The sequence below is a fragment of the Vicugna pacos genome, chromosome 19 (assembly GCF_048564905.1).
Source record: "Vicugna pacos chromosome 19, VicPac4, whole genome shotgun sequence".
NCBI lineage: Eukaryota > Metazoa > Chordata > Mammalia > Artiodactyla > Camelidae > Vicugna > Vicugna pacos.
In genome coordinates, this window is record NC_133005.1 from 19574608 (window position 1) to 19598351 (window position 23744).

Sequence of the window (23744 nt, forward strand, 5' to 3'; positions counted from 1 at the left end):
TAAGACCGAGCGGGCAAAGGAACTGTGAACACCGTTTTTTAAGGAAGCATAATACATAAGCTCACTTTCAGAAACTTTTTTTCTTAAGAGAGAATAAAAGAGCTAAAGGAAAACCTCAAGGCTCTAGTTAGAAGCCAAAGCATTTCTCTGCTCAAATTGTGTCAAAGCCCTTTTATATGATTTGTATCTCAATGTGGATCTTACTATATCATTTTTTACTTCTATAAAAACTTGGGGAGGGGGAAATGATTTTATTAAAGTGGGGTTCATATTTCTAATTTTTATTTTCTACATTAGCATTTATGTAAGTTTCCTGTGGCCACCGTAACAGACTACCACAAACTGGGTGGCTTAAAACAACAGAAATTTATTCTTATAGGTTAGGAAAGAAATCCTACAATCAAGGTATCAGCAGGGTTGGTTCCTCCTGGGGACTGAGAGAGAATTGTCCCATGCCCCTTCCTAGCGTTTGGTGGATGCCAGCAGTCCCTGGGTTCCTGGGCCTGCAGATACATCAGTCCTATCCATGCCTGGTTGACTCATGGCACGGCATTCCCTGCGTGTCTCTGTGTCTAAATCCCATCCCCTCCTTTTCCCCCCATTATCTTTTGCCCAGCCTATTGAGACATAACTGAGATCTAACAGTTTTTAAGCTTATGGTGTACAATGCAATGATTTTGATACTGGTATATTATCGGGAAATGATTACAGTACGGTTAGTGAACACATCTGTCACTTCATATAGTTATCTTTGTGTGTGTAGTGAGAACTTTTTATCTACTTTCTTAGCAACTTTCAAATATACAGTACAGTATTAACTATAGTTGTCATCCTGTCTTCTGGCCACAGTCAGTCCCCAGAACTTACTTGTTTTATAATTGGAAGTCTGTACCATTTGGCCACCTTCACCCATTCCCTCCTGCCCCTGGGCACCACCGGTTTACTCTGAGTTGATTTTTTTTTTTAAACTATCACATATGAGGCTCTGTTGTGCAATGGATAGTGCATTGGACTTTAAACTATGACATATGAGATCATACTGAATTTGTCTTTCTCTGTCTTATTTCACTTAGTATAATGCCCTCAGGGTCCATCCATGTTGTTCCAAATGGCAGGATTTCCTTTTTTTTAAATTGAAGTATAGTCAGTTATGTGTCAATTTCTGGTGTACAGTATAATGTCCCAGTCATGCATATATATACATATATTTGTTTTCATATTCTTTTTCATTAAAGGCTATTACAAGATATTGAATATAGTTCCCTGTGCTATACAGAAATTTGTTTAGCTATTTTTATATAAAAAGGTTATCATTTGCAAATCTCAAACTCCCAAATTTATCCCTTCCCACCCCCTTTTCCCCAGTAACCATAAGATTGTTCACTATGTCTGCAAATCTGTTTCTGTTTTGTAGATGAGTTCACTAGCAACCTCTTTCTTCTAGTTCTTAGATTCCACATATGAGTGATATCATATGGTATTTTTCTTTCTCTTTCTGGCATACTTCACTTAGAATAACAATCTCTAGGTGCATCCATGTTGTTGCAAATGGCATTATTTCATTCTTTTTTATTGCTGAGTAGTATTCCATTGTATAAATATACCACAGCTTCTTTGTCCAGTCATCTGTTGATGGACATTTAGGTTGCTTTCATGTCTCGGCTGTTGTAAATAGTGCTGCTATGAACATTGGGGTGCATGTATCTTTTCAATGAGTACCCTATGGATGTATGCCCAGGAGTGGGATTGCTGGATCATATGGTAGTTCTATTTTCAGCTTTTTAAGGAATCTCCACACTTTTTTCCATACTGGCTGCACCAAATTACACTTCCCACCAGCAGTGTAGGAGGGCTCCCTTTCCACCACAGCCTCTCCAGCATTTATCATTTGTGGACTTTTTAATGACAGCCATTCTGACTGTTGTGAGGTGATACCTCACTGTAGTTTTGATTTGCATTTCTCTGATAATTAGTGATATTGAGTATTATTCATGTGCCTGTTGGTTGAATAATAATTCCATTATATATTTTTCCTTTATCTATTCATCCATTGACACTTAAATTGTTTCCTTGTCTTGGCTATTGCAAATAATGCTACAGTGAACATGAGGATGAAGATCTCTCTAGGAGATAATGATTTTATTTCCTTCAGATCAGTACCCAGAAGTCAAATTTCCCTCTTATAAGGACACTAGGCATTGGCTGAAGACTCACCCAAATCCAGCATGACCTCATCCTAACATTGTATCTACAAAGACCTTATTCCCAAATAAGGTCACATTCACAGGTACTGGGGGTTAGAACTTGAATGTATTTTTTTGAGGCACAATTCAACCCACAACAGCATTTATTTCTATTGTACAAAAAACAAAGAACAAAAAATCAAGTTTGACTCCCATGTATCTTCTGCTGCCGAAACACACTGCAGCACAAAAACCATGCCGCAGAAACTGAGCATTATCTAAGTGTGACCCGAATAACTGAACTGTTCTATGTATTTCTAGGTGTTTGAAGTTTTGGAAAGCCTTCCGTTCCCAAAATTCAAAAGTGGATCCCTAGTTTCATCATATACGTAACCAGGAGAAATGGGTATCTACCAGCTCCTGATTTAACGCAAGGCAAAAGCCCAAAATGTGACTAACAGGAAGGTCCTCAGGCATGTAAGTCAATTACCTTGACTTTTTTGGCTTAATATTAAGACGGAGTCTGTTATATGAAGGCACGAAAACGAATTTCTGTCGTGCTCTGAGTCTGTATGCACAAGTATACTCAAACATACCTAATACAACTCCAGTGTTTTACAGACCAGCAGAATTTACATTTTACAGCAAGTATCCAAAGCCCTGAGGCGGCCGGGACCATCCTTCTACAGGCTGAAATGGAAAAAGTGTATTAACCAGAACCAGACTAAGACCTTAACACTGAAGAGACTATGGATCCAACTGATAAGTCGGTCCAAATAGTATCAACACTAGACTGTAAATGAGCACAACGAAAACACAAAATTCTGATTTCTCCCCTTCTTTATTTCAGGGTTTCCTTTTTCTGAACATCATTTGGTGTGCTCATGCTGTGCTAGTGCTGAGATGTGCTCAACGTGCCTCTTGGGTGGTCGGGCCAGCGGTGGTTCTTCCACCTTGAGCCTCACTGCCTCCCAGGCCATTATGAGAGGTTCCGGAAGGGGAGAAAGGCCAGTCCCAGGTCACCCTTCTCTTCCATCTCACCGCCTTCCGCTGGATTCAGTAGCAGAGTCGGTATTTGCCAAGCCAAGGGTGAGGGCTAATCTGGAAATAAGGAAGCCAGGACCAGCAGGCAACAGGGAGGCACACCGACCCAAGGATGCCACAACCAAGAGGCATGAATTTTGCTTATCACCTCCCACCTTAATACAGCTCAACAGGCTATGTTTAGACCTTCTCACTGTGTGATTTCATATTACATTTGGGTCAGAACCCAGGACAATGAGTGGCAGTAGGTCTCCACTGTTAAGAGGAAGCAACCAGCACAACCACTGTCTTCCTTTCCCTCCTCCTGCATCTCCCATTCTCCTGAACATGACAGTGCAGCAAGAATAGGTCTTTTAAATCAGATGGTCCCAAATGAGTTATTTTTACAACGTAAGTGCAAATGATGTATCTGAATGGACTTTGAAAACTTACACAACAGCAGAGGGCCATAGGATACTGTACAGACAACCCAAGTTGAAGGTACACTTTTTTCCAACTCTTTTATTCCTTTAACATCTTAACAAAAGATTCCCCAGAGTTTAAAAAAAAAAAAACTTTGAAAAATATACAGTTTCATATTATTTACATAACATATGAGTACAAGTTCCCATATGATACAAACACTGTTGTGTTAGAAATACAGTGGGAAGGCATGATGGAACTCACTGCCTCGTGGACGGCTAGGGTGACAGACAAGCTTTCATTTTCCAGCTGCCTTTGTCACTTATCCTGATGCATAAACTGTTAGGCACCTGAGAGGCTGGAAGAATACTAAACATGAACTTCAGTACCTTCTATTTTGATCTTATTATTTTCAAAACTGACTGCATTTTAAATCTCTTCACAAATTTACTTCATCCACAACTAAGCTACCTGTATTTTGTCATTATCCTAAGCAATCAAATATTAACCACATACACTGTTAATGTGTACACAGATCTAAAAATCAAACATAAAACTATGTAGCCAAGTTATATAGGATGTATATTTAAACCCAACAAATTCCTGAGGGCTTTGTGAGCCATCTAAATTCTATTAAAGAGAAGTGGCAACTCCTCTGTTTCTATGCTCTGGATTATTTTAATGGAGTAAAAAAAAATGGCTGACAATAACTGGAATAATTGCAACCTTATAAATTAATCAAGAGACCTAAGATAAAAAAATTCTATAGTTTTATTTGTATTTAAAAATACATTGGAAATTCTGCTTATACCCATGATCAAGCTCATTTTCAATGCACATTAAATTTTGACGACATGGTTTGTTCTGACAAGTCCTTTTTCAAGCTGAACACCAAAATAAGGAAACTCCTGGAGATTTCCACTGGCCCTGCTGCCGAAGATGTATCCTGCTTCCTTGCTAACGATGACGGATGGCTTTCATCTGCCCTTTATCACCTGAACAGTTTTCCGACCGTAATGATAATAACTGTAAGCTGATGCAGCTGTGGTGAAAGCGGTAAAACACCTTTTATGGAAGAAAGGAGTAAAATTTAATGTCTAACAACAGCAATGGTCATTTTTACCCAGACATTATTCTAGGTAATTTTATTTTCAGAGCAACCTCATCTCACAGAGGAAACAGTGCCCCAGAGAGCTTGCTCAGGGCCTCAGAACCGAGTCCAACTTGGTTTCAACTTGAGAGCCCTTGGGCTCATCCCGCGGCTCCATGCTGCTGAGAGCATTAGTGCTACTTCTTGCAGATCCTGGGAATTCTAATATCTGAGTCACTTAAAATACCCTGCAGCTTTCTTTACTGATTTTCCGTTAAGGGAACTGCCAGATTCATCAGATTCTCTTTCAAATGACACGAGAGATGCTCGCGCCTGCTGAGTGCTCACAGATAATGGGCTGCTTTCTGGGGCACGCAGGCGCCTCTGCCCCCACCAGGTGGGCTGCAGGACCATCAAGACTCTATTTCTGTTTGGTTGCAAACCTGTTCATGCCAGTTTGATGTCCTAAAATCACACATAAACTTAATGAAACACACAGGTGGGAGAGTTGCTACTTCTGAGAACCAAGCTGGAGGCTTTGGAAAGGCTTGATAACAAGGCAAGCTGCTAAAAAATACTGTCAAAGAAGGTAGACAATGCAACTGTTAAAATACTGAAGAAAATGGTAAAGAACTCTAGAAAGTCCTGTACTTGGACTGCTTCGTAAATGTCTTACATTCCTCTATCACTTTAAAGGAGGCAGAACATGAGCGTCAGAGAGGCTGTATTACAGACGCAGTGTTTTCAAGAAAGAGAAACTCCCACTGAGGAGCCTATAGTCAAGGGAAAGGCCCCGGGCCTACACCCGGAGGCGAGGACGAGCCAGAATGAATGTCCAATTACGTGTTTTAGAAAATAAAAAGTTTCGCGTGTGTATCATTTTTAAAGTTTTAGCTTAACTGACTTTGGTTAACCAACCATTTTCTGGCTCAGACTGCATCAAGCAAAAAGGTTTTAATTACCTTTGCAAAGTTAAAAGGAGTAAAATACAGCGCTTCAACGTCAGTGCGGCACAATCCAACTCCGAAACTTAACTGTGGCACATTTTCAAGGCTACACATAAGCTTAACAAAGTAAAACTCAAACTCCTTTCTGCAAGTTTCTCCCCCTGTCTGCCCCCTTCACAGGCCGGATGCACTTCCCTTCCCCTGCCCCACAGGGCTGACCCTGCCCAGGTCTGTCCTTCACCACCGTGGCCTCCCCTGTCTCTCTCCACCTAGACAGACCTCATGTCACAAATGCCACTTCCTCCCTGAAGCTTCCCCTCCGCTTCCTACCTGGAAGGATTTTTCCGTTCTTCGAAGCCCCAATACATTATCTGTACCTCTCATCCTTTCTAACTTCCATGAAAGCACCTACAGTAGAACTTCTACATCCTATACTTGATAGTAAACTTCTTAACAATGATATCAATCACAAAATATAGCCCACAGTTGTACCCAGTCAGTGCTTAATAAACACGTTTAAGAACAAAGCAATTCAAGGGCTGTCACAATAAGCCATTTTGTTGACATTTTCAAGAGTAATTCTAAATTTAGCTTACCACAGGATCTGAAGATAAATGCTGTCAGCATAATTGAAAACCGGAGCTGCCAAAGAAGCTGCCACCAAGATTAACTGGACTGCTGTGTTTACCTTAAAAAAAAAAAAGTCATAAATGAACAGTGCCAACCTGATCCTGCTTCAGGCTCACACGAGAAAGGCATATAACCCGCGCAGTGTGACACAACGCATGCGCAGCGTGCCTGGTGTTGTAATGGCCCTGCCAGCGACGCCGGCATTCATACGGGGGCTGAAGGTCCGCGCAGCTGCCCTTTACAGTGAGGGGAAGGGCAATCGTCAGAAAATAGCACCATCTTGAATCCCCACAGCAATTCAGTGTCACAAAGTTCTTTTCCTTTTCTCAGCTGCCCAGTACAACAGCCCTGTGCGTAGGAAAATAATGAACCTACTCTTCACAGGTGAAAGGGGGATGAGTTAAGTGACTTGCCTGCAGTCACAGCAGGTTACAGATCCAAACCCAGGACCCAGACTTCCCCGCACTTCATTCATTGCTCTCTTCACTTGCCTGCTTGCCAAATCTATGAGGCTGGAAAACTGAAATGCATTCATCTCCATGAGAGAGGCTCTCCAGAGGAAACGAGTAGGTCTCCCCACCCAGGAAGACAGCACAGCAGAGAGGAGGAACACAGAACCAGGGAGACACTGCAGACTCCCTGCACTCATCGTGAGAAGTGGGCTGGGGAGGCACGTGACGGATGGACCTGTGGGTCATGTGCCCAGAGACACACCTACGCTTGATCGTCCAGCCTGCAGCCAAATTACAGGGATTCCACTCCACTTTAAAAATTAGTAATGAAAATTGGAGAGTTTCTTACAAGACCAAGGAGTTGGGGCATCTGTCCCTGGCACCTCTTTAAGACACTCACTGAACTGATACAAATACAAGTTGCATAAGTAAGGAAGTAAGTAACCAACCCATATTTGAAGGTAAAAACCCACCACAGAGAGTCTCTGGGTTAAGAATGATCACTCCTCTGTCCCGAAGACAATCAGCACCCCTACCCTGTCACACCTCTGTCACAAGGGATGGGGCAAAAGAATAATTAGGGCAAACATATAAAGGCTGCTGGTGAAACAAAAGGGCCTTGAGCAGCATTCATAGTGTCCTCTGTGTGCAGAGACTGGCACACAGTTACTGTCCTGAAGAGGGCTCGGGAAAACGGGTGGACAACTAAGAGCAGGAGTGGTTTATTAGTGAAACTTTCTTCTGTCCCTTTCCAAGGAACAATCGATCTTGCAAATAAAAGGACCTTATTGTACGGTCTTTTCACTGCCGGGAGGGGTGAGTAGTGAAACCTGAAAGGAATCTTCATAATCTCTTTGCATCTCCATCAACACGCAACTGCATTTCCACTCTTTCCACCTCCCCTAAATGGTGGCCCTAATACCTCACTCAGAGGCAAGTTCTCAGACCACCAACACAAAGCACAATATATATACTAAAGGTCCAGAAAGCCTGAGAACAAAAGAATTGGGTTAATGACCCCACTCTCTTTCCTCTGTAGTCAATGCGTGAAAATTCGTCTTCTCCTCAGCTGCTCCAGACCGAGGTTTATATTCATTATAATAAAAACCCACAAGAGAATAATAACTTGAAAGGACACTGTGTGTCTCCTACCTTGCTGATGAAGGTTGGTTTTAACCTAGCAGTGGCATAGCAAGGATTGAAGTACTTAGACAGTGTGCGCTGGCAGAGGACAAAAAAATAAAGTTTATTCAATGTGACGTTCAAGTTTAAAATAAACATTTTGTTCTTATATGCAATAGTTCCTGAGTGCACAGCACATGCCTGGCTATATGCTAGACAAACCCTTTATCTGCATCTTCTTCAACATCTACGTTCTTTAAAAAAATCATACACAGTGTACTGAAAATAGGTTTTTAAATTTATAGATTTATTTCTCAATTCCTATAAAATTCTAACACAATAACTATCATAAAGTCTGACTATTTTTTTTAAACTAAATAAACTGAACAAATCTCCCTTATCACTATTTTCTTTATAGGTTAAAAACCAAACCAATAAAATGCTGCCATTTTCACTGAACTGGAACAAAAAAGATGAGGTTGTTATGCTCATGAGGTGGCTGTAAGCTATGCTATACTTCTGTGTTCAAATATTTGTAGAACCAATGAACAAATATGTAAACAAACCACTCCATAACCATAAAACTGTCATCTTAAAACCCAGTTCTAGATAATCCACAGTAGAAGCAAAATTAGGCAGGAAAGGTGCTTGTCTATACACAACACTCCAAACAGAGTTTGCTGCGAGGGACGGTGGCCTGAGTCTTATGGGCGATAAGCTAAAATAATTCTGACTTAAAAAAACGCTTTTAAAAAGTTGATTGTCCATCTGTTCACTGAACAATTACCGTAATAGGTGATACAAATAACCAGATGATACTTATGTCTGTTTTCTTTAAATTCTTAGTAAATGGACTGAAAAAATGATTGCCTTAAATTATTTCCACAAAGTGAAACTCAGCACATAATAGTGGGTTTTTTTTTGCATTAAGTTATAAGTAATACTAAAAGAATAATTTTTTTTTTGAAACAAACTCACCGGTGTTGGAAGAGTTCGATATCTGACATAAAACACAGCAGCAATCAACATTACATCTCTTGAAATTATCATGTAAGTAAGTGGAACTGAAAATCAAATATAAAATAATTTTGATTGGGAGTTTGAAAATTAAGACATTATACTCACAATGAAGCCTTACCATAAACTGGTATTTCACAAAGCAAAAAAAAAAACTGTATTAAGAAACACTTACTGACGCCTGTTTAGGGTCTTTATGGTGAACTGCTGATTTTTATGTTCCTTAACCTGTCTTCAAAGCAAGCTCAAAGACAGACTATGGCTTTTAAAGTCTATGCCGGTCAGGATGTGATCCTCTCACCTCTTTCTGTATTTTTCTTCCTTTGCATATGTTTTAAAATTGCAGTTATCAGTGTCAGCTCTACGCAGCCCCCACTATTTCCTTTGTCACTCTCCAGCTCTGGGAGTTTGGAAAAGATCACCATGCTCACTATAATTACGTGGAATGAGATGGTAACGAGGTTGGAAAGGGTGTTGGGACTCAACCACTGTGGCGTCTCGGGAACTTTGCTTGCTTCTGCATGCTAGATCACTTTATGAACAGTAAAATTTGCTATACCACTTTTGGAGAAAAAATATTTTCATTTTTGTCTGGCCAGTTCTATCCAGGCAGTTGCTGGTTTTTCTTCTGCTCATTCACTGAATTCTAATTAAACATGAATTCAACTTGTTGACAGCTTTCTCATTGTTCCTAAGATTCTACAGCATGGCCCGGAGCCAGCAGAAGGACATTTAAAACAGACACCCAAGGAATTCCTTCTCCCTTGTGAATGAGAATGGGAGGGCAGAGGTCTTGTTTCACTTTACATCCTTCCACGTTTCAGGATGTTTTAACCATGGACATGTCACATTTTTATTAAAAAAAATTATTTTAAGAAAAGGAAAAATCTTGAGGCTAACCCTTAAATTGTTTCAATTACTAAAATAGAATCATTCACATCCCTTCCATAATATTTTCAAACAGCTCTTTCTGAATTACTTTTAAAGCTGTACCTATAGTCCTCTTCAATTTTGACATTCTATTGGTTCAGCAAATTAAGAAAAAAACTCACTAATTAATTACAGATTTAAGAATTTAAATCTCTGGTCACGGCTATGATGTAAGTGTTGATCCTTGGCCTAGAACTCATTGACAAGACTATTCCAAAGAGAAAATGCTTATCCACTCAAGTCATGGCATTTGGAGCACACAGAAGACACAGAAGACTGTATGAGCCAAGTAGCAAAGCAAGCAAGCCATCATTTTTAGGAGGATTTTTGTGCCCATAAACCAAACTTTTCTATAGTAACAACCAGCTGACAAAATCAAATAACAATCAGATTTTAAAATGCAGCAAACTCATGCAAATTATACACAGTAAACACAGCATCAGAAGAAAATAAACACCTGCTACTGCAGTTCATCACCACAGGGGGGAAAAGAACATAATTTAATCCTAAATTAGAGGTTTCTGCAGAAGAGCAGAGGCAATTCAATACACTGCAAAGCCTTGGGTTCTAGTTCTACTGACTACCAAAATTACCATTTATTGAGCATCTGGCACTGTTTATGTACTTTATACATACAATGACATTTAATTTACATATCAACTCCATGAAATGTGAACCATCATTATCCCCATTATGCCAAACAGAAGACAAGCCTCAGGCAGATTATCTAACCTGGCCGAGGTCACCAGGTGGTCAGCAGTACTGCCAGGAATGCTCTCCGGACTCTGTTTACCATTTGTAACAGTCTAGGGGAGGAAAGGGCTGATTACAAAATCAAGGGTTCCTCAAACTGACTACTCATCACAGAATCACCTTGGGAGAGCTTTGTAAAAGCACAGATGAAAGCTCCCTAGAGGTTCACAAGAGCAGCCAGACCGGGACCAAGCTGTACCAGGTGATCCTTAAGGCCTTTGCCAGTTGACGGCCTGTATACATACAGGCTCTTACTTAGATTTTGGGGGGTGGGGCTGGGGATGGGGGTGGATTTTATCCAGTCCCCTGGCTTTTGAATCTTCTAATGTTCCTGCTTTCTCCCCTAACCTTCCCTTCCCTTTTCTTCTAGGCCTAAAGCAGCTTTCATTTTGTCTATCATAGTATGATAGTGTGTTAATGGGGATGTAAAATGTGGCAGGGAATCCTCCAAGGCTTTCCTATTTGTTAACTCTGTCTGAAATATAGTTTCTGCAACAAGGAGGTACATCATGGGCAAACTTTATTAGTGTTAAAGGGAAATAATAAAATCATTCACTTTTATATAGCAGAAGTGATTACTATCAATAGCATAATTATTGCATTGAAAAGAATTCCACCAATGCCTACAGTGCACCCAATTAACATCTCAGGCCCCAATTAAATGTAAGTGAGCAGCCAAGAATCATCAGACATTTTAGCAAAGTCTCCATCATGAAAGAGAGACTAAAACAGAAAAAAAAAAAAAAAGGAAATTAGAAAGAAATTAATACAATATAGGAGTTAAAAAAAACTTACACACACACATAGAAACAGATAAAGAGAAGATAGCCTGATATGACGACACTCATCTATGAAATAAGAAAAAGATATATATACATATACACATGTGTTTTAAAGAACACATAGAACAAGAGCTCTTGGAAATTAAAAACGATGGCAGTAAAAATGTCAACAGAAAGGGTAAATGACAAAGTTGGGGAAATCTCCCGGAGAGCATAAAAAGAGTTTTCAGAAAGAAGAGAACATAGCGTGAGATCTTCAGAACTGAAGCGTAAGTTTTCAGACTGAAGGGCTAGGCTACATAAGAACATTTAAAAAAATCTTGAAAGTGAAAGCCTACAAGATGCTAAAAAAGTATCAGGCTAATGCTTGTTAAAGAATGAGAGCAGAACTTAAATGTCCACACACACACACACACAAATAAAGGCAAAATAATATACTTTAGACAAAAGGAAAATGATTCCAGGTGGAAGGTCTGAAATATATTAAACATAAAACAAAAAAAGTAAATATGAAGATTCATCTAAATGAACACTGATTATAAATAACAGTATCATTTGGGTTGAAAAAACATATAAAATTAAAGTATGCTAATAATCTAAACTGAGGAAAGAAGGAAGGGAGCTAAAGTATTGTCAGGCCCTTCCAGTGTCCACAGGAAGTACAGCCGTCCCTGGGTATCCACGGTGGGCTGGTTCCAGGAACCACCCTGCTTCCCCCAGTGATGACCAAAATCCACAGATGCTCAAATCCCTTATATAAAATGGTGCAGAATTTGTATATAACCTAGGCACACCCTCCCATACACTTTAAAGCACTTCTAGATTACTTAATACCTAACACAATGTAAGTGCTATGTAAACAGATTCCAGTGTGCAGCAAAGTTTTCTTGGAACTTTCTGGATTTTTAAAAAATATTTTCAATCTGAGGTTGATTGAATCTGTGGATGCAGAACCTGCAGATACAGAAGGCCAAATGTAAAGATTTGTGAACATTAAACTTTGATAAGGTACAAATGAATTATAATTTTGAGAATAGCTAAATGTTAAGAGTGTAAAACTTTCCAACTGGTACAGGAAAAACTGATAAAATAATAAAAATTTAGATAAAAGTATAACAAAACATACGGGCCATATAAAACACAAAATAAAATGAAGGACTGCTACCCAAAATTAATAATCATGGTAAATGGGTTAAATGTTTCAGTTGAAAGATAAAATATTTTTAGACTGGATAAAATAAAGAAAACCTATCTATACGTTATTTACAAGACATACCTAAAATATAAAGATGTGGTCAAGTTGAAAGTTAAAAGATTTAGCCATCATGCAAACACTGACCAAAAGTAAACTAGTGTAGCTACAGTAATGTTCAACAAAAGAGGCTTCAAGGCAAAAATCATTTCTAGAGACATAGAGAGTGACTTCAAAATAAAACATTCAATTCACCAAGAAGATACAACAATTCTAATTCATACGCACTTAATAGCATGACTCCAAAAGACACAAAGCAAAAATCGGAGCTACAAAGGAAAACAGTGGAAAACTAGACACACAGTAGGCAACTCTACTCTCTCAGTAACTGACAGAAAAGCAGACTAAATGTAAAAAATAAGTCAGTAAAGAAGTAGAGTTAAACATCAGGATTAAAAACTTGACCAAATGGACGTATGTAGCCCATCAGGCCCAATGACCGCAGAACTCACATCCATTTGAGACACGCATGAATTGTTTGTAAAACTTGACTGTATCCCAGGCTGAAGGGCTAAAATCACGGAGCATGTTAAAGATACCTACAAAGTCCCACAAATTAAGAAATAAACTTGGGGAGGTGGTAGAACGCACACTTAGCATGCACAAGGTCCTGGGTTCAATCCCCCAGTGAAAGAAAGAAAAGAAAGAAAAGGAAAGGAAAAGAAAAAACTTTTATTAGTACCAGAGGCCAAAGAAAAATCGTTAACGGAAACAGATTACTTTGAACTTGATAATGACAAGAACACTAGTACCAACATATGAGATACCATGAAAGAGATACTTGGAAGACAATGTATAGCCTTAAATGCAAACTTGAAAGAAGAAAAGCAGAGGAGTGAGTTAAACATCCATCTACAGCTGTGCTGTTCAATACAAGAGCCACGAGCCACATGTACAGACAGAGCACCAGAAACGTGGCTGGTCTGAATTAAGAGAGGCTGTAAGTGCAACTGCACACTGGCTTTTGAAGACAGAGTATGAAAAAAAATCTCATTAATGGTTTTTCATCGACTATATAATGAGATGACAATATTTTTGATCTAGTGGGTTAAATAAAATATATTTTTAAAATCTGGGTGGGTGGCTCAGGCAGTGCATGCTCCGAGCACTCTGTCCCCACTGTAACGGGAAGGCAACCACACATACACAACATGAAAAAATTTCACTTGTTTCTTTTTGCTCTGAATATGACTGCTAGACAAAGTCAAATTAGATCTATGGTTCCCATTATGTTTCTACCAGACAGAACTGATCTAAAGAATTTAGAAAAAGAACAGCAGAGAAAAACTGAAGAAGGATATAGAAATAAAAAAGCAAGATTTAATGGAGCAGTAAACAAATCAGAGAAGTTTGACAAAGCTCAAAGTTGGTTCTTTGATCACTTCTTCTAAATAAAGCTGTAAATTCAATGCAATCTCAATAAAATCCCAAAAACTTTTTCTGGGGAACCTGAAAAGCTGATTCTAAAATTTACAGACAAATGCAAATAGGTTAAGAATATCAAGGTGGAGGAAATTGCTCCATCAAATATCAAAACTTTCAGCAAAGTAATCATAATTAGGGATGGTACTGGTGCAAAGGTAGGCAAATCAATGGGGAATGAACTACACAACCCAAAATGGACCCAGGAATATCTATGCACATGGCAGTGTCTGGAAAGCACAGACTTTTCATGAAAAGTGCTGGGATAACTGGTGTCCGTAGAAGCAGTGAGAAAATTAATTTTAAGACAGAATTTTTTCAACCATCAACTGGGAATAATGTAAAGAAATCTTAAAAGCCTTCTACTACAATACATAATCATATATAAACAAAAAGGCATTAGAATGGCATGCGACTTCTCAATAGCAGGATGGAATCTGGAAGTCTATATAGAACAGGGTCTTAAATTCTGAGTGAAAATAACCTGCAACTGAGAATTACACTCAAATCTCAGTCAAGTATGGAGGACAGAATAAGGACACTGGAGACCTCTATAAACCTGGCTGCCAAGCTGCAGCCTAGCACAGGAAAACAACTGGAGATTCCGCATCACCAAAAGGAGGGCCCTAGCAAGGAAGCCACAGGAGCCTGGAAAAACAGACCCAACAGAGAAGAGAGAAAATGATAATGAATGAGAACGAAGGGAAGTCTCTGCTTGGAAGGCAACCTACACAAGCTGTACCAACATGACCCCTCATACCACAACCTGGAAATAATTTCTATGTTCAACACAGACGTACCTGGCCAAACTTGGTAAAACATTCCAACAAAATACAAAGTAACTCTGAAAAATGGGAGGCACGAAAATACACACACACACACACACAATCAATTTTGAAGGGAATGCTCCTTAGGTTCTTTTTTTCCTACAAATTATCTGTATTATTTACAGCATACCCCTGCTCATATACACACCCCAACCCATATACACACCCTAAGTCTGACTTTCAAAGCAGCACATAAATAAAGTCTAATTCATTTTTAAATTTGGTACATAGATGTAAAAGTCTAAAGGTAGAGGAGAAAAAAGAATCTCTCGATTGAGGAGATTGCCCTAGACTGAAATGCCACTACACTTCTTCCAACCAGATGTCAGTGACGGCGTGCTATCAAAGGACCACGTGGCAGCTTCTTTGTTCTCTGATTCTAACTCTTAGAAACAGTTTAATCTGAACCAAAGGATAAAAACTGAGAAACACAGCTAGAAGCAGAAAATGAACAATTAGAAAAGCACATGCAAAATACAAAAGACCATAAAATTTTGTTACAAAGAATAGTCAACATATAAACTACGTGGATAATTTGGAATTGCGTAATAGTGTCTACGTAGTAATAACAATAATGTGGAATTTTACAGACATCGTTAGGATTTCAGAGCTCTCATTTATGATTAAGTTGTAATTAATAAATACTAGACTTAGGAAAACTTTAAAGTGCTTTCAGAACGCTAGGCACTAAGAATATTATACAGTTTCCAAAGATTCTAGGCTAGCATGAGTTGGTACTGTGAAATATTTGCTCATTTTTAACTTTGAACAATTTTGCTAAGAAAACAATGATTACTACTAGTATAAAAGGATATAAATTCTAAAGTAAAACCAACAGCTTGGCAAGTAAAACAGTTCAATGGTTTAAAATTAGGGAAACAGTGTAAAGTCGAAAAACATATTTTTGGAACAAAAATTACTTGTCTCTCAATCAAGAAAAATGCTAAGCTGACTAATGGCATTCTTCCCTGTGCTACTTAAGAGTACGCATGGCGGCGCTCTTACCTGGGATAAGATCTGCATAGGTCAAGCTAACATATAAGATACTGATAAGTATTTTATCAGCAAGTGGATCAAGAGCACTTCCCAAAGCTGATTTTTGACTGGCCCAGTTTCGAGCAATAAATCCATCCAACTGAAAATAGAAGTTTTTTTTTTTAATAAATGTCATAATAGGTACAGAGTAGATATCTTGAAGGTTAAGAGACACCAGAACAACAACTATACTTTCATAAAATGTAGATATAACCTCTTCTGTTTCTTACCCCCAAACCTTCGTTTTACTGGTTTAGCTTTAAATTACCAACTGCTCAGAAAATAATTCCACTTTTCTACAGTACTTTTCTTTCCCAAGGCCTTCAGCTATTTCTCAATGTTTTCACAATGCCCCTTATGAAATGAACCCAGACACAAATTCAGAGATGTGCAGAACCCAAACAAAACTCAAAGAAAGCATGACCAACAGAGCACGGACTCGGAGCCCCCTCTTGAGCCTTGGGCTATTGCACTACAGCCAGAACAGCTGCTTTGACTTGCAAGGACTACCTTTAACTGCGAGACTTTCTAACCTTCATTCTACCTACTTTTCTATAATGAGATCCAACTCCCTAAATTTTAACTGTTATTATTTTTCAGTATTTTTTCTTTAGTGCCACTGTTAATTCCATGTCTGACTGTATTTGCATGACCTGTATTTAAATAAAAAATTCAATCCTCTGTACCTGGCCTACTTAAAATTTTTGATATGAAAATTACTTATTCACTATTCTTGGAGACAAATTGTATTTGTTTCCAAGGTCGTACTTGGTGGCCAGTGTGCCAAAGGGGCCTGAAGGCTGATTTTGTCTGACCCCCCAGAGATTTTTAAAACATAAGTTAGTTGCCAACATTTAAATATTTAAAGTCTTACCTCAAAAAATCCAGATCTCCAGGCTCACTTGAGAAATGGGAAGATCTGGCCACCCTGGGGCCACAAAATGGACTGAAACCAAGTATTGCCTATTAGACAAGGCAGATACTTTCTGGTTTTCCAAGCCCCTACCTGGCTTTTACTTATTTTATTTAATGTCAAGCTTCAACAAACGTTTGAATTTTCTAGTCCTATTTCCATGGAAAAAGATCAAATTAATTTAGACATAATTTAACACGCTACATTGTAAAGGATAAATCAGTCCTCCGTATCTCAAGTATTCCAAAGAATTAGAGACCGCAGCAGTCCAGGCCAGTGGCTACTGTGGTTCAAGAACTGGCTCTCCCACTCACTCACTCACCGTGCGACTTTGGGCAAGTTATTTGGCCTACGCCTCAGTTTCCTCATCTGTAAAACAGAGAGTGCTATCCACTTCAAAGGGCTGGTTGTTTCAGTACATAACGTGATTAATACTTGTTCAGCACTCAGCACTTGGTAAATCCTCAAAAGAAGCAGTTACTAGCTATTACCACCTCTACTGAAAAAATCTACTTTCTTAAGTGCACTGGAGGTAACGCTATCTAACAGAAAGTGCCTGGAGCTGGGAGTTAGGGCCTTGGGAGATTCAGGTGTCAGTTCAGTTTTTGATCTCAGGGAATCTCCCATTTTTTTCACCATCACCACCCTCTCGTCCTCACTGTTCCTCTACCCACATTAGATTCCAAGGTCACCAACATCACCTCTTCTTTATAAACCTCTATAACTCCCTCTTCTACTCTCCCTCACCCCTGCTTAAATACAACTATCATGCCGTCCAGGCCTGCACCAGAGCAGCTGAACATTGATCAAGAAAACACATAAATGGCATGACTGATTTCACTTTCTTCCATGACCACAAATCTCCCCAGGGCACCCAATACTGCCTGGCAAACCTACACCAGCTAACTGTGTTTACCTTCCCTTTTCACACTGTCTGCTCTTACCTCAAACTGACTCCATCCCTCCTAAAGCCTCTCTCTCTAGTTCATGACCATGTCTGTATTTCCTTGAAAAACAGAAACGGACTGTCAGCACTCCCTCATATTCCCACCTCCAAATCCACCACCTACCAGCATCCATTCACATCCTCTCTGCCCACCCTGGTCCCTGATCCCAGGCCCTCGCACCTTCTGTGAGTTGCCTCCCTCCTTCCCCACCCCCCTGCATCACCAATCCCTTATCCTGCCCAGTCATGTAATTAATTAGTTAATTAACAACAAAAATTTCCCCAGTATCTCTCTCTTTAAAAATTACCCTTTCTTGACTCTATTTCTCTTCCCCTATGAAGCAGAACTTCCTCAGAGTGACAGCTACTGTCATCACCACTTCACATATGCTCGCCAACCCACCCTGACTGTCCCACCCTGGAGAGATGGACTCATAAAGGTCACCAACGAATTCTATGTTTTCACCTTACTTGACCTTAACATAACTGAAATACTTTCTTCACTTGACTTCGGGACACCTTATTGCCTAATTTTCTTCCTTTCTTAGTGTTTCTTCTCAGTGTCCTCTATTGGCTCCTCTCTACTGCTCCATATATTGCTCTTTTCTCTGACTCCGTCTCTTCTTTTACTGCAGCCAGACTTGACCATCCATATGAGGGTAACTCTTACATCTACCTCTAACCATGATTTCCTACAATCCCGAACTACTGCATTCAGCTACCCAACTGTTATCTCCACGTGGACCAGCACAACAACTCTTTTTGCAACCCTGTCCTACCCTGAGTGTTGACCATCACAAAAGATGTTAACGTCCATGCACCTGCTTGTTGAAAACAAACAAAAGTAACACCCTAGCACTCATATTTAATTCCCCTCTCTCACCCCACATAGCCAATCCATTAACATATCAACTCTATCTTCAAAACACATTCCCAACCCACTCCCCTGGACTACTGTAAGCTTCTAACCAGCCAGCTTCTACTTATGCCTTCCTGTAACCCATCTCCACATACAACAGAAATCAGGCCTTGTCACTCCCCTGCTTAAACGCTCCGTGAGTCCAGCCATCTTCCAGCAGCTGTTCCAGAGGCATCAACACCTCCCTGGACTAAATGTAACACAGCGCCAGTTAACTCAGGCTTACACACACACTGCCTTGCGTATTTAGAAAAGTGTAAATGAGGCCTCTTCCATTCAGTGAATATTGCAATCTCATGTGGCAACCAAAAAAAAACCCTACAAACCAAAAAAGAGCAAATCCAGTAACTGAAAAAAATCTTGTCTGTTACGGGGAAAAAAAAATTCCATCATCAGTATAATGGACTTTGACTTGGAGCCCAGATTAATAAGTAGAGGCCTCCACGCTTCAGAGATAAAAGCAGGGACAAAAGGAGAGACTGCAAGAATGGGGAGAAGTTGTGACAAACAGGAGCTAAACTCTGGAAAGAGAGAAGTGGTAGCGGTTTCGGTCTCAAGAGACTGTATTTTGATGGGTGTCTGGAAATACCACATAACAATGCAAATGTCCTCCGCTGTTTACCCTGCAAAATCTTCAGCTAATTCTATACTGCTCAGTAGCCCTACTGGGCAGGTGGAATTTTGTTTCTATGAACCTCAAAGGGAATAGGTGATGTTACAAAGAAAGATGCAATACAACTTTCACTAATAGAAAACTAGTTTCTCTTTATTCTCACTAAATATTGGGCAAACAAATATACATCAGTTTAAAGAGGTACCAAGTCATTACTGCCTGTCTGGGTACTCACTTGGATCTCAGACCAGCCTTGTACAAGGATCTACAATATAGACCCACAGTATCTCCTTCTACATGCTTTTGTCCTGATTTAACACTTCCCCTCTACCTTTCCCCCACTGCCTTCAATTGTGTTTTTGCAGGACATGCAGTTCTGTAAGCTACTTCAAATTCTTCATGCAAGGGTGGGTGATAAATACAAATAACGTTATCCATGATGATGACTGGCCAGTCCACCAAAGCCTACGCAACATAACACCACAGTGCAGACTTCTGTTAGAAAATTATTTTCCAAGTTCTAGTTTGAGATAACCTGAATAAATCTTTTCCTTCCTCCAAACCGACACAGTAGTATGCAGGCGCTTTTCCTCCTCTGTCCATCTGCTAGGAGAGTAGAAGAAGGGAGAATGCCTAATGCTCACCCAGGGCAGAGTCTTCTGCAAGGTGGTCAGAGGGTGTAGAGCAGGGACCAGGGACTTAATCTGTGGGGTGCCTATGGCCTCCTGCCAGCATCAACCTGAACAGACATCTGGCTTCTAGAAGCTTCCTGGTCAAACAACTGTCCACTGTTTCTCTCTCCACCAGTACAATCAACCGTTACTGCAGATCAGGGTATTTCTACTACACAAGTAAAAAAAATGGTGTCACATCTTCTGTCCTTTATTTCTATCCCTACAGTAAGTACCTGGCTTTCTGAGAATTTCTAAGGCTTTTTCTTTTATGATAAAGTTAAAAACCGCAAGTAAAAAGCTCCTTCTCCTATGACCCCCTACAACCTCCACTTCCGTCTTCAGATCATATAAAGAATAACAGAGTCCCCCATAGATGCTAAAGACAAGCCCTTACACAACGTACTAGCTGAAATTCATCTTGAAGATTTCCTTCCCCTAAAAAGGCAGACTAAGGCCATGTTATTTCAGTGTAGTAGAGAACCTGGGATTTGGAAGGGGAGCAAAACAGGGGAGTGCCTTTACAACTTACCAAGTCAGTTAGCCCAGCTAAAGCAAAAACTCCTAGTGCAATATTAAAATCTTCTTCAATAATCAAATAGCCCAAAACTGGGGCCAAGCCAATTCTCGTCATTGACAACATATTTGGGATTGTCCATGGGTTTTCATACTGAAACACAAAGACAACAAATTTAAATTAAACACTGTAAATTCACACTTTAAATAACCATATACATTGGAAAAATATACTTCATAAACTTTAAGGTTAGAAGCTACATAAACTTTAAATTTAGTACTTTAAATTGAGTTTTAAAATCCATTCTGTTTTTTTAGACATTTCTCTAAAACTGTCAAGAATGCAGAAGATGAAGAAATGTCATGTAGCCAAACACAGACTAAAGAGTCTACTATGTACAGGTTTTCTTCCTAAAGAAGGAAGGAATAAACAAGTCTTAACAACCATGTAACTCAAGCCTTTAACGCATGACTTCACCATTAGAATTCAAAACTAAAAATATACTGCTTTTAAAATGAAATTTCAGGAAGATCTTATACTTCAAGTAGATAAACAGTCTAGAAAGTTTCAGAAAAAAGCCAAATTATCAACCATGGGCATTGTGGCTGAAAAACATTCACTGCAGATAACTTCCTCTCACTTCTCTACATGTACCTAAATGCCATACACAGTGTATGGTGACACGAATGAAGGGAAAAAAATTTAATTCCATAACCTCATCACTAAACTGGAGAATTGCTGGAAGAAAATGGAACAAGGAACGGGGATTGAGACTCTCAGGAAATAGAGAAATTCTGTAAATCTGTTAGAAATAGCCACAGAAAGGTTAAGATCCCCAAGTAGAGGCTGAGGGCTCTCAAAGCTCCCCTTTGGGAGCTTTATGATTTCTTGAAACTTCATCTGGAGCCAAGGTGTTTGATGTTGGCACTAACAAAATGGCACCTTGGCAGCTGCTCTGAAGAATGTTCCTTCCTTGCCAAACAAAATCTGTTTCATGAGAGGATATGTCAACTTTATAAAAAGCCTCAGCCTAGCGTAACTAAGACACACTGCACAAAACGGGGCCCAGAAATGCCAAGAAAATGTTCCATAAACCTGGATTTTTCCCTCCAGTGTCAAGACTGCCAACTCTACCCCATGGGACTATGTTCTCACAAGACTAACCCTACTTAACCTCTTTCTTAATCAGTAACCAATTTGCCTGAACCTTAATGTTGACTTTTTTAAAAAGTGACAGTTTCCACTTCTAAAGACCTCTTTTTAAAATACTTTGAACCATTCTGCAAGAAAAGGAAGTTCCCTAAAGATACTAAGTTTGTGTTTACAAGTAAAACCCAGCAAGAAATGTTCATCTCAGCTTGGAGTGATAACAGGGTTATTGGGGTCAGGTAACAGAAGACTACCAGTGAAAGCTACAGAAAAATTCAAATTCTCCAGGAAACAATCACCAAACCTCTACTCAAGGACCTTTTATTGACAGTAAACCACATTATATCAATTAAATGGCACCATTCTTAGAACATATTCCAAGCTCAAGTTCAAAGGTCAAGTGTTTCAGAGTCCAGAGGAAAAAGGTAAGTCTGCTGACCATACTATAGCACAGACTAAGTCAAATACTGACCCAGCAACTCACTGGGGGGGTGGGGGTGGGGGAGTTCATGATTGAGAAAAAGGAAAAATAAAGCAAATGGTTAGAATAAAGAAGCCCAAAACTAATCCCAGAGACAGCCATGGGGCAAAATTAAAGACATAGCTGCAAACAGCCAGGTCATTTCATTTGATGAATAAACCAGACAATGCAATTGGAACAGCGAAAGGGATTCTTTTTAGCTCTATATTTCAGTTAAAATAAAGTAGCTCATTAATTTCTAATCATTAACTTTGTAAACATTCCTACATTAAAATTAAGAGAGCTAATCTCAGATTACCCAACCAGATAACCTGTGGCATACTCGAACAACTACTGCCGTTCTGGGAAGGACTTCAGCCAGGAAATGGCAACCTCAAAGCATCCAGCATTCAAACCCCAAAATGCTTTAGCTATTAAGGGAGCTGAGACCCCTGCCAGGATGTGGCCACCTCGACCCATGCTGTACAACGGATAAAAGCAGCACAGGGGCCCCCTGAAGACATAACAATTGAAGATGTAATAATTGCATGAGTCTTGCTAACATGACATCAAAAGCTCTCCCACACTCATGCTCCGATGTCTTCTGCTTGGTCAGTATTTCAACAAGTAGGCGGAACCATATTTCTTGCCGTTTCTTCAGGAAGAGTGTTTTAATCTTTTTCTATAATTAGAGATTAGAGGATCAAAATTACGACCTAAACTATTTAGTTATCCTTCATATATAGAGTTACCAAAGGTCAACTGAGACGTAATCAAACGTGCGCATACAAAAAGGCTGTATACCTTTCTCAAAATTCCCAGAGACTTGCCCTAAACATTGGGGATTCGCTTCAGAAAATACAAACATGGGCTTTCAAAAAGAAGAGCGAAGGCTATTTTTACCAATGCAATATCCAGAGGCGCGTCCAGCTACGGGTGCGGATAGAGGGCAGGAGAGAGACTTCTAACTTGGCCACCGAAACTGAAGGAGGACCCGGTTGGTACCCCTGAAATTCATCGCGACCGAAACACCTGCCCGTAACTTCTCTTCAGGGAACGGTTTAAAAGTTCTGAAACGGAAGTATCCGACCAAGACTTGCCAGAGCCCTTAATCCGCGTGCAGGACGGAGCCCCCTAGAGCCGACGACCCCGACCCAGAGTCATCCTGCTCCGTACGTACCAGACTGGCGGCGCTCGCCGGGCCCCACCGGCCGCTCCGGGCCTCGGCGGCGGCGTCCTTTCCGGCCGCGGGCTCGGGGGCCGTCTTCCCCCCGCCCGAGCAGTGGGCCCGTCCGCCGGCGCCAGGCAGCCGCAGGCCGAGCGCGGCCGGGCGCAGCCACCAGCGCTCCGCCAAGCAGCCCAGGCAGCCGGGCGCGGGCGGCAGCAAGGCCCAGCGGGTGCGCCCTTTGCCCGGCCGCACCCCCGGCGCCCACGCGGCACCGCGCAGGGCCCCCCACGAGGCGCGCGCCACCCGCGAGGCCAGCATGGCCCTGCGGCCGCGCCACGGGGTCGCAGGCGGCGAGAGCTCAGCAGCCCGGGGCACCGGCGAGCTGCTTCGCCATCGGGTCCCCGCAAGCTCGGAGGACCTCGGCTGCTTCCATACTAGTTTACCAGCCCCAGCACTCTCCGCTTATTGTACAGGTGGCCTGGAGCCGCCAAGAACGGACG

The 23744-nt window shown here is 40.5% G+C and overlaps 1 protein-coding gene across 6 annotated transcripts; it reads right to left on the reverse strand.

The window, feature by feature from the left end:
• Positions 1 to 4382: 4382 nt before the first annotated feature.
• Positions 4383 to 23721, reverse strand: CRLS1 (cardiolipin synthase 1). Of its 6 annotated transcripts, none has more exons than XM_006207371.3 (7): positions 23257 to 23721; positions 20483 to 20620; positions 15859 to 15988; positions 8849 to 8934; positions 7901 to 7969; positions 6263 to 6354; positions 4383 to 4694 (listed from the first exon to the last, which is right to left on the reverse strand). In XM_006207371.3, exons 1-7 carry the CDS (start codon positions 23560 to 23562, stop codon positions 4607 to 4609), a joined length of 909 nt encoding a protein of 302 aa, XP_006207433.2. In that variant the 5' UTR covers positions 23563 to 23721; the 3' UTR covers positions 4383 to 4606. The 6 variants fall into 6 exon arrangements, with proteins under 6 accessions (XP_006207433.2, XP_015097337.1, XP_072799939.1 ...); XM_015241851.3 differs by lacking the exon at positions 23257 to 23721 and adding an exon at positions 22980 to 23105; XM_072943838.1 differs by lacking the exon at positions 23257 to 23721 and adding an exon at positions 22420 to 22565.
• Between the last annotated feature and the right edge of the window lie 23 nt (positions 23722 to 23744).

Coding starts and splice junctions, on each gene's coding strand:
- CRLS1 (XM_006207371.3), bottom strand. CDS start 23,562: ATGCTGGCCTCGCGGGTGGCGCGCGCCTCGTGGGGGGCCCTGCGCGGT. Junction 8,935..15,858: donor CTATGCAGATCTTATCCCAG/GTAAGAGCGCCG, acceptor TTTGATTTTCAG/TTCCACTTACTTACATGATA. Junction 6,355..7,900: donor AACCAACCTTCATCAGCAAG/GTAGGAGACACA, acceptor TTTTTTTTTAAG/GTAAACACAGCAGTCCAGTT.